This window comes from Varanus komodoensis, unplaced genomic scaffold (assembly GCF_004798865.1).
Source record: "Varanus komodoensis strain SLA01 unplaced genomic scaffold, ASM479886v1 scaffold25, whole genome shotgun sequence".
Lineage (NCBI taxonomy): Eukaryota > Metazoa > Chordata > Lepidosauria > Squamata > Varanidae > Varanus > Varanus komodoensis.
In genome coordinates, this window is record NW_025335661.1 from 15,906,404 (window position 1) to 15,918,417 (window position 12,014).

The window sequence follows — 12,014 nt, forward strand, 5'->3', positions numbered from 1 at the left end:
CAATGGAAATCAACATGCCACAATTAGATACTCTTTTATTAAAATGTGTTTTGGCTGCTTGTAGACATAGCTACTGCAACTTTACTTATTTAAACTTAATATAATGTATCATAAATGTATATAATGTGCAGTTGTACAATTTTTTGAACAGCTATCCACCAAGGTGAAAGGTTGCATTTTCTGTCCCTTGTGCTGGAATCGTATAACTTTAGAAAGCCCATTTTTCAAGAACTTCATCAGAACCCTAGGAAAGATGGTTTGCCCAATTCTCTTCCCACTGCTGCAGTTATTAACTGTATGAATGTTATCACATGGACTTAAGCTCACAGTTCTTGTCTCACCCATGTCTGCCATGATTTTCAGTCATCTTATGCTGGCTAAAAGAAAGAATCAACCAGCAATGAGCACAATGAGTGCATGATTGAAGTCCATTCTCAGTTTTATGGATCCACCTGTAGGTCACATGCCAAAATTGCTTCATTTGCACAATACTGTCTTTTTGTAGCAGTGTGGCTAGAAGTCAGTGTATATGCTGACTGAAAGCAGGAAGTGCCACATGTGAAGAATTTGCATCTGCCAGTCCTGACAGTCTACAGTGTGTATGTCAGAGATTTCAGAGTCCACTCTGAGTTCTTAAAAATAATTTAGAACAGTCGTAAGCTGGGCTGGAGGACAATGCAAGTAGAAAGATTTACCTGGCACTGCTTACCTGATTGTATTTGATTGGGAGAAGCCCATTTTGGTGGAATCCCACTGATGTGTCATTCTAGATATTATTTCTGCACTTTACATAACTTTGGAGTAGAAAGCATCATTTTGGTCCAGAAACAAAGCACCCCTCCCAGTCCTACTTCCATCTCTTCTTGATCACGGGCTTTCTTTGGCCAAAGGGAGTTAGCTTTGTTAACAAATCTTACATTTGTCTTTGTTGCCTTTGCACAGAAGAGGCCCACTGTGATGATTTAAGAACCAGAGTTCTAAAAGATAAAATTGCATGACTGAGTGGGTCTCCTTAGGGTTACCAAGTCAGGATAGGAAACACCACATTTCTTTGCAATTCAAAAATCTTTTATTTGGTTCCATGCAGGTTCAAGACCAGAAGACGGAACAGCAGACACTAGTGGTGTAATCCTATGCATCTTTACTCAAAAGTAGGCCTCAGTGGGACTTGCTTCCAGGTAAGCAAGCATAGGATTACAGCCAAAGGCCCAGCATATTCAAGTATTATAGCATGTTGAGTACCCACTACCACATAGAAATGACCTCCTTTCTACTGCTGAACATTATCAGCCATGTTATTTCAGATTACCTTTGGTGTTCACCATATCACTGTTTTGCAGATAGGAGTCTGGATCTAGGCAAGTGATCCTCAGACCAAAACCTACTTTTATGTATAGTTTGCCCTTGCTGGCTAAGAGCAAATGGTCATACTCCGCATGCACGAAGGCTTCCAGTTCCTGTTTGTGAAAAAAAATATTACACTCCTTTGCAAGTGTATGCTACCCCTGGTCTGGGTGCAAAAGCTTCCTCTGTTCATTTCAATGGAAAGAGATCTACACGTTTTTTTAAAACCAAAGATTTGTCCAGACACGGAATCTATCAGAGCCTTACTTACATGGAGCTCTGGGTTAAGGCAAAGTGCATTTCTTTCTCACAGGGTCCAATGCCTAACTGCAGTTTTTGAATTACAGCCCTTTGATCAAGTATGTCCCTTGTATTTGACTTTTTTCATGCTATGGACAGAACTTAACTACAGAAGGCACTGGAATTTTAAGGGATATAACCTTTCACTTTTAATGTGGTGTAACAAAATCATGGTCTGTATAAATGAATCCAGCTGCTGTATAGTAGGAACTGCTTTCTATTTCTGCTTGGACAAAATAAAGGCGTTTTATGCACCTAACTTAATTATGACTCTTGGTCCATTCAGCTGAAGCAGGGAGTGGGGGAGCCTACATTCTTTTGATCAAAACAGCACTGTCTCCCTGATTTATTGTAATCAGAATTAATTCATGACTTTTTCCAAAGTGAGTGCACATTAAACAAAGTGCATGTTACCAAAAAAAGAACTGTCCATTCATCGAGAATACTGGAGTGCTGAGGGGAATTTTTTAAGTGCACAATAATATATGGGACAGACAGTCACTGGAATTTCAACAGTAAGTATTAAGCTATTTTACTAATAAGATGGGGGTAAGAATAATTTGACACATTTGCCAGCAGATTTGAGGTTTTTCTTCACATCTGAGACTTATGGGGTCAAGCATTCTGTTCCCACATCAGCCAACCAGATGTGTATGAGAAGCCCGCTGGCAGGACATAAGCCCACCTCCCCAGTCATATTTCAACTTTCTAGGGAATAAGACACTTCAAAGATAGTGGTCAAAGGACTGTACTTTCTGGCTACAATCATATGCCCACTTACCTTGGAGTAAGCCAAGGTAATTGAGCACAGTGGGACAAATCCAATAGGATTTCATGTAGGAGGCAGAAATATATCAAGAGTACATTATGTCTACAGGACAGACACACAGGATTCTTTTAAATCTTTTATTCAGACATGGTTACAAATTGCCATGGGATAAAGTCACTGCTCACAGCCACTAGGATAGATTCGCTGACAGATAAAGGGAACAAAAGATATGTAGCAAATGTTTACCTTCCGGAACTCCAGACATGGTTTGTGTACCTCTCAATTGATATTTCTGAAAACTAATATTCCACAGATGTTTTATCTGTCAAAAATATTGTGAGATATTTCACAGGACCAGAGCATTCATCTAGTTATGTTATTTTAAAAAATAATAATCCCCATGTCCATCCCATCTTCTTGTAAAAAAGAACATCATGTTTTCAAGCTATAGAAAAACACCATCTCCTCTATTTCCATACAGCTGTATGCAACTGAATATCCACTGTAACAATTTCTTCTATTTTGAGCCCGTAGATAGCAAAGCAATCAATCCAGAAGAAGCACCGATGGAGAGGATATAGTTTCTGAAAAAGCAGCATGTCAAGGACCAAAGACAGACACCTGGGAAAGTATGTTTGCTCACCAACTATAACTGCTAAACAGGGAGAGGCAAACTGGGAGTTGTAGGCCAAAACAGCTAAAGGGCCACAAGTTGCCTACACCTTGCTAAAGAAACAGGATAAAACAGTATGTCTAGAGGCAGCTTCTGTGCCCAGCTCTGGAGCCGGTAGAAAGGGAAATGCTGGCCTCATGCAGAAGCTCTAGCAGTGCTATCAAAAAGGCATTCCTCTGAGCCTGGCTCAGAACAGGCCTCCATTTCTGGATCACTGCTGGATCTGCTAAACAGACCCAGTTTGCATGTCACAACAATCCAGAAAATTGTGAATGAAGTCCTGGATTGCTCTTGGATATTCGTGTGATCTCGGATATTTGGATTGTTGGAGGAGACACAACCCCAAGTTATTAGCCATGATTAACTAACAGGTAACAACTTTAGGTTGCCTCTCCCCCAGAAACAGAAAACCCAGTTCACATAACACACTTAACCCAGGGACAGGTTGCCACTGAAAGCTTGTTTGTTTTAAAATCTCCAGGAAGTATGGGCAGTGGAAATCAGCAAGCTTCAGCTGCTTCATTTACAAGAATCCCAACTTTTAAAAAATGCTGAGCTGTTGTGATACTGAAACTGTGCCACAGTAATTACACTGCAATTACTGAATGGAAGATTGTATTTTGTATGACATTTGCGATAGAAGCATTCCACAGAACTAGGGATGAATACTTGGAAATATGAGAACAAGGAACATTTTTTTAAAAGGTAGAGAATGAAAAATCCAGAGTACCTCCACTGCAGTTAAAGCTTTCATTCCCTAACTCTGTAGCTGGCTTCCAACAAAGAAGCATCACAAGGAAGTCCATATTTATAGGTCTACAAATGCTGGAGCAAAGTGTTCTTTGCTTTTGTGTTTCAGTGTAAGCTGCATCATGGTGACCATCACCAATCTGCTCTATAGACACTGAAGCATGTACAACTTATTGGCCATGGAAGGCTATCTCCACAAGAGATTTATCTGATGCCTCTATCTAGGAGTCTGAAATTTGTGAAAAAAGGATACACAGTGGGATTGAAGTTCTTCAACACAAAAAAGGAGGCAATAATTATCAAAACCAAGAATAGCGTATTGTTGTAGAAGATAGAGAATGTAGTTGCTTCATAATCTGCCACTTCATTCTTCTTCCACAAAATTCTGCAGAGGAAAAGGCAGTGTTTCATTCTTGTGCAGGATAATAACGTTAGTATATTAGAACCCTTCTCCATTGAAGAATCTGGTTTTTCTCTACATTCCAGTAAAACAGATATTGGATTTCCTACTAACAAAGAATAAAACATACAAATCTGGCCCAGTCTCATGTAACTAGTCCAGGGCTTTGAGTGAAAATGCAGGAAGAAGTCCATAAACAAGCCTCAAAGGATGGAGCTGTCACCCAAGTGCAATCTTTCATATCACAGAATTTTTAAAAGTTCTTGTCTGACAACAGAAATGGTTTGTCCGAATGACACCCTCTTAATGGGCTTTGTTTCTAGTTGTTAGGCCCGCTATCACCTTTCACAACAAGTCTTAACAAAGCAAAATGATGTTATGAAGAATGGAAAACTTGGCTCTGCGAGCTAATCACCCATTTCAAGCAGCAGTCGCCAAGCATCCAGCTCAACACCACTGAAAGGCCTGTTTGCAAAGCAAATGCTTTAAAAAAAGCATTTCTATTGTACCAAGTTAAATAAAATAAGACGTACAGAGATTCTATAAGATAAAACAAACACCAGATTGCTTAAAAAAGAGCAAAACACTGATCAATGATAATTGAAATACTACTGACCAAAACCATCAAGTCGCAGATCCCTGAGTCAGGGATATGTAAACTGGAGGGAATCAACAAGCCAACTGCAGACACACTCAAACCCAGAGATAATTTCCTTTTATGAGAAGGATGGAACTCGGAAGTCCTGCAAATAAGGCTCTATGGCACTCTGGAGTTACATGGCATTACCTCTCATCCTTCTCCTTTCGTGACATCTTCCTATTGTCTGCTTCAGAAAGCTTGCGAGTTACTTCTTTGGAAACAGCATCTTCTCTCTTCTGGGCTACTCTGGAAAGCAAAGCATTTACATTACAGATTTTTATGGAGCGTTCTGAACAAGTCTGAATAATTCTGAATCAGTTGCTGTCATTTTTGGAGAATGCCATCCCACCACAGAAGAGCTTTGCCAGGAAACATGCTTAGTAATGTGGGGTGACAATCTGGTGCTGTGCTGGGCTGAAATTGTTGAGGGACAAGGTCAGCAAGCCTAATCTTGCATAGCTCTAATCAGAATCCAAGGAGGGGTAGACAGCATCTTCCATTAGCTAAGGAACAATTACTGGGAAGATTCTATTGGTTGCAGGATATGTCAACACACCCACTGGGGTCAAAGCAGCAACAAAATCCTCTCCCAAACAAGAAAGCCATCTTGAACTGTCATCCTATAGTCCTGGGAAAGGTGTCCAGTGGGTTAGAGATCAGATGTCCCTCTCCAACATCTGAAACTGAGCTCCAATCCAATCTCCCAACCCTCCAATCTCCCTGGCTCACACAAATACCTGTAGCTCTTACCTCCCAGACCTTGGTTTTTGGGCAGATCAATGACATGACATAATCAGAATCAAGTGTGTTCTGAATGTGCACTATTCAAGGTTCTTGCAGTCAGCCATTATGCCCCCATGGTAGAACATCTAGCCCAGCTGGGGAAATAGTCTAAATGTTTCTCTTATGCATGTTCACAAGAGAAGGAAGGAAGCAGCTCAGTCCCCTTCTAATCTACTGGCAGGAGCCTGGTAGGGCTTTGGGAAGGCTGGAATAGTTACACCTTAACATATTTAGGCAGGACAGTAAGACTGCTAACCCCACATTAATAGGAAATACAGGAACAGCTTAATTCTGGAACTGTCCTATTTCAGGGACCCTTCAAAATACAAGTCTGAGCATCTTTCACAAGTTTTTAACCATCAGAGTGAAGTGACCAGAAGAATATCATCAGTATGCTTTACAGATTAGTACTTTGTTATAAGAACAGTATATATTTAGACATCAACAGGTAGTGAAACAAACTGTACAAATGCTTACTTGTGTTTAAGAACAAACTTTACGTTCTTGTAAGCAAAGGCCACCAGGTATGTACTGACAAGGGTCATTACACTGTAAAGGACTGCAGACTGAACAAGATCCATGTGCCATATCCTCCAGTACAGCCCTGGGGAGAAAGATTTTTTTAAGATGGTAAACATTTTTAAGCCTTCACCATAAGTTGTACAGCAGACCAAATTCAGATATTTAAGATGTTAATGGCTAGGTGCATTAAAGACATTAACCTTGCCCATGCATTCAAATCATTTCCAGAGTATGTACTTGTATGCTTTTGTCTAATCTTTCTATAATCCTACTGTAATTAGGTTTTGTAATTATACATTTATTACCTTGCCACAACTTTGAAAAAGGCAACAATCTGGCCTTGCAAGTAAGATCTTGTACAACCTTGCAAGTACAAAAAGTACAATCTGGACTTGCAAGTGTGCTTTTAGTATTTGCCCTTAATAAAGTCCAACAGATAACATAATGCTAAATTGACAACAAAGTGTTCTACAGGCTTGTTCTTCTGCATGTTAGTTCTTATTCTCCCAGTTTGTTTATTGATGCAATCCTTGAATGTATTGTGAAAAGTGGCCCATTCACAGCAAACCAGCAGTCATTTTTAGTGCTACAATGGATGGAGAAAGTACCAAAGGACTTATAGAAACCACTGCCAGATTGCTGCTGCTCTATCCTTTGGGTGTTTTGTTTCACCCATTTTTTACACAGTCACTGGGCATGTACACAATTATGAACAACTTCAAAAGAGTGTGGAGTTCATTGGGAGCCTGTTTGTTTTCTTTGCTACACTCTAACTAGTCATTTATCACAAGAGAGATGTAGCAATGCCATCTAGTGGTCTCTTAGATCCTTCATAAAAGTTTATAACCTCTTTTGTTCCTTGGATATGCAGGTGCTACACTGCAACTTTGAAGCAGCGTCTATCCTTGGATATGCAGTTGCTACACTGTCTCTTTGAAGCAAATCAACTTGCTATCACCTTCAGCCAAACCTTTAATCGTTTTCAGCAACACTGTAATTCTGCATGGAACTAAAGTATGTTTTGTATGTTACCAACTGTTCATCTTTTCTCCCACTTTTAGTATTCACTGAGCTCATAAAGTTCTCAGCATGCTGCACCAAGTTCTACTTTAAATATTGCACAGAATTTATAATGGCACATTGTCAAAAGCATGGGTAGGAAACCCACAGATGCTATTAGACTCCCACTCCCATTAGCTGCAGCTTTCATGGCCAACGACCAGGGACAATAGAAGGGGGAGTCAGGGGAGTCCTGAAGGACCACAGCCTCCCCAGCTCAGATCTAAAGCCTTCAGTCCTCTAGGCAAACATAATGAACACCGTGAATTACTGTTTGCAAAATGTGTTAGCAACATTCTACCACTTCTGGGAATGTTATAGAATCCACTTTAATATCAAAACACAGCTGCTCCAAGACATGAAGCATTCAATGCAGAGGCACCCTAAGTTAACCTCAAGGGGCAAATCTTAAAACATGTTTTGCATGGATAAACTCCCAACTCCAGCTTAAACTGTGGCCCTCTCCAAGTAACATACTTCAAGTAACAGAACTAACAAAGTCCCAGGAGTTTAGAGATGCTGCCAGTTAGGTATGCAGGCAATACTGAATCAAAGGTGAGATCTCATGTGTGTTTAACTCAGCATTCCCCAGCCAATACATTATTTTGTCTAAACACACATAGGATTGCACCCCAAATGGTCAAACATTAGCCAGTGTGGAAATCTGGGTTCTAGTCCCCACTTGCCAATGAAGCCTGCTTGGTGATTGGGCCACTCACAGATTCTAAGCCTAACCTTCCACACTGAATTGTTGTGAGGATAAAATGAAAGAACGGGTCACGTAAGCCACCTTGGGTTCCTTGAAAAGGGGTGGGGGGGGAAGGAGAGCAAATGGAACAACAAATTTTGAAATGGTTTGTCTCAATATAAAGAAGTTTCATTGATGATATACAAAGACTTCCAAACAGCAGCAGATGGCATATTATACACTCAGCACTTGATCTGCCGTCACTGTAGTAAAACAAGCAACAAATGCCCTGGAAGGAGGGTGTACTGTACTGCCCTAAACCCACTGATTACATTTATTTGTTCCCACAAGCATTTGGCAGCACAAGGACAAGGCTGGTAACTCCCACTGCCAAGTAGTCAGAAAAAGGAAAAGGGTTCTCAAAGCTCCAAATTAGATAACTATTCAATGCATAAAACAGGCAACTGTATTTCTGAACTAAATCACAACTTTTTGATCATACCATCTGTTCAAGAGATGCTCATTTAACGACTCCCAACTTAGCACAGTAGAAGAAAAACAAGCAAGATGGAAATGAAAGCAGGAACTGTTCTAAGCTGAAGACAAAGCCCTAAGGCATCCCAAAGAAGGAATATTTAAGTTTCTTCTGCCCGCCTTTCCCAGAAGGACCCTTGCCCAACCTTGTGCCCCCGGATGCTGGACTACAATTCCCGCCATTCTTGACCGCAGACCATGCACGCTGAGGCTGATGGGAGTTGAAATCCAAACCATCTGAGGGGGCAATTTGAGGAAGATCAACTGGGCACAGCCGGGGGACAAACAGAAATCCGGCAAGCGAAGCCAGTCCCCCCCGCAAGGACATCCTCACTGCTGGAGATGCGTCGCCTGCCGAATGCCTGCGCGCCGCGAAGCTAACAAGGGCAGAAAAGCCCCGCCGGAGGCCCTGGGAGAAGGGGCACCCAGCCCGCCCGCCCGGTCGCTCGCTCACAGATAGGGATGGCAGAGACGATGAACGCGTTGCCGAAGAAGAGCGCCGAGGACTTCGCCGAGAGGTTGCGGCTGAAATCTTGCAGAAGCAGCTCCTCCTCCGACTGCTGCCGAGCGCCGCTGCCGCCCTTGGGAGCCATCGCGACGATCCTCTTCCGCCTCTCGCTCCGCCGGGGCTCAAAGAAAGAACGGGGCTGACCCCGCGCAGCTACCGTACACGCCAGCAAAGCTCGGGAGGCGGGACTTCCGCACCTCAAAGGCCGCTCCTCGACAAGTCCTTCCGGAGTCATCCACCGCTCGTTAGTGGTTTTTTTCTCGCTTTTCTTCTTCAAACGCGAATAATCTTTTTGTCCTCGGAAGCAGATAAACTATTTTTGAAAGAGAAACACCTATCAAGAAAAAACCACGAGGGAAGGGGAATGTCATTTTTTAAAAAAAAAATCATTGACCGGAAAGAGAGCTTTAACAGTCCGTAAAACTTCCGGGTCAGTCGCTCCCGCTGACGTGTCTCGCGCTGCTGCGGGGGGGGGCTCGTTTGTGGCGCTGTGGGGGGCGCGGGGCTGGGCCGTCGGCTGCGCTGGCCTGGCGTGGTCTAGACTAGAGTCCCACCTCTTGGTGGACATCCATTTGGCGTGCAGAGCGGCTTGTTCTTCCTTAGCGATGACTCTGTAGCTTCTCCGGGGACGATGATGCCTTCAGCCTGTTCGTTTCCATTGAAAGGGCTCCTTTACACGAGGCATTTCTTGTGTTGTCATGCATCCTCGCTCATAGGAATGTGTGGGTGCTGTGTGTTGGGTGTTGTACCTGACTCCCCAGGATCCTGACATAATAGAGATACCCATCAGGTTTCTCAGGGCATTCAGGATAGGCATGACTCCTCTAGGCTCCAGATAGGCATGACACGGCCAAACACTAGAATAATCAGCTGTCTCAGGGTATGCATGATAGGCTTAGCTCTCCTAAGCTCTAGCCCATTCAAATGTCTAGTAACTGCCTCAGAGAATTCCCTCAGAAAATGGAAAAAGCTTACCAAAGACGTAATGGGCAAAGATTGCTTAGAAGGTGTAAATTAAAAGATAAAACTTACTGCTAAAATCTGCTTCTGTATATCTGCTTCTGCTTCTTGCTTAATTGCTATGTGATTCTGTAACTCCCCATTGTCGCCATTGTTCTGATTTCTGCCAAAAACTGATTGTATTGTTTCCCATTTACCGAAAACTCACTGTGAAGCTATAAAAATCTCATTCAAACTCCACCCGGTACCACATTCTAACCATGAATGTTGGTCCCTGCAAGAAATCTTGCAGGTAATAAACTCCTCCTTACTTTACCATCCGGTCTCTGGTCTCATCTGTAACACCGCGGGTACAACATTGGGAAAATTTGGGTAAATCCTGTCTGAAAAGCATTCCTCCTGTGTGCCTTTGCATTGTGGGATCAAATCCTGTCTTCCTTCTCAAAACCAAGCTGTCACTGTTTAAAATGGCATTCCCCCACTCCTTTCTCTCACCTTTAGCTGTAGGCTACAGTAGGCCATTTTAGCCCAAATATACATTATAAATAGTCATTGTTGGAATTCAGTTTACAATAATCTTTTGATAGCCCAGAGGGCTTCATGTGCCCTGATCATGCAGAATGTTTAGAGTCGAGATAAGGGTCTGAGCTTATCATGAATAGTTTCTAGTAGCTTGAATTTGCATGTCTGAGCAGACCTGGAGATGGGTTCAAGTTGCTCAACTAGAGTGTTAATGCAGACAATTAGAAATATTGTGATCTCATTGTTACAGTGTGATTGACTGACATTTCTTTATCTGTTCTGTATGTGATGACCTCGGAATCTTATTGTAATCTCTGCATTCTTGCCGTGTACCTATAAATGCCCTGTAGTGGTATTGACGCTTTGCAGCAGAGTTCATCTCTGCCTGCCCGGTAATGCAGCCTGCATTATCGTGAGCCAGCCGTGGGAACCTGGGATAGACAATAAAGACGCGGAGGTTCATAACGATCGATCTTTCCTACGAACCTGAGTTTTATTTCCTCTTCTCAAATTGAGATTTGAGATTCCAGGATTCTGACATGTGCACAACGTCATCATCTTCCCGGCCTTCTTGCAGTCTTTGCAACCACTTCTGTGTATGTGGTTATTTACTTCTCTGTAGAAGTACAAGTGTGCCTTTTACATATTCTCCCTACCCCATCCCCAAGGGTTTGTATTTATTTCCTTTTCTGTATAGCCTATTAACCAAGCATAAGGTGTCTTGTGGTATAGCTACAGTATAGGGAAATTGCAGTAATCCGTAAGACTCTGGTTTGTTCTTGTTTGAAATGTAATAGTGTACATTCTTCTAAAAAAGAAATATATAAAAATTGCTGAAAAACATGGGAGAAGCCCTGGAGGAAGAGGAAATAGTAACAAGGGTCTGCACAGATCGGTTAGTTGTTAGAACCACACAGTAAATACCTCATGCAGAGAAGCCCCAAGGAAACTGTATTGTTAGTTGAAATGGTGGACTAGAACCCAAGGAGCAATTCCTGCATTTCACACTTTAGTATATTGCAGAAGCACCTGATGGTTCTGTAACGGACCATATAGAACAGAGAAATACACCCAAATGTCACATATATAAAAAAGCTAATTTTAATTCTTCAAAACTTACTCATATGCATCTTTGTATTAGTTTAATGGACCAGGCAATCAATTTCAATAGTGCTACAGTTATATGAAGGGGGAAAAGGTTCCTTTAACCTTTTGCAGAGATTTCCAAAGGGGCAGCTTTCTTAGTCTGTTGCAGAAAAAAAATGGCAAACCATCTGGTGGCATGTTAAAGATGAACAGATATAGGGCTCCAATCTCTTTTTTTAGACATTCTTCATTCTCCTTGTTATAACTCCTAGCATTCCCCCAGCCACCTGCAGTTCTAAATATGCATAGGACTGTACCCTCATTATAACATAATCTTTTGTAGACTGGTCAACTTCATCAGGTATATGAAGTCTTTCCTACAATAGCAATGTACATGCACTGCATGGTTGAGTAGGGGGATGGAGGGAGGGTAAGCTCCCTGTGTAAAGTGCAAGGGAAGCTTGGCTGGCTCCCTC

The 12,014-nt window shown here is 42.1% G+C and overlaps 1 protein-coding gene across 1 annotated transcript; it reads right to left on the reverse strand.

Moving 5' to 3' along the window:
• Positions 1-2,536: 2,536 nt before the first annotated feature.
• SSR3 (signal sequence receptor subunit 3) lies at positions 2,537-9,122 on the reverse strand. Its single transcript, XM_044432988.1, has 5 exons — positions 8,917-9,122; positions 6,137-6,263; positions 5,024-5,122; positions 4,090-4,221; positions 2,537-2,997 (listed from the first exon to the last, which is right to left on the reverse strand). Exons 1-5 carry the CDS (start codon positions 9,053-9,055, stop codon positions 2,931-2,933), a joined length of 564 nt encoding a protein of 187 aa, XP_044288923.1. The 5' UTR covers positions 9,056-9,122; the 3' UTR covers positions 2,537-2,930.
• Positions 9,123-12,014: the final 2,892 nt, after the last annotated feature.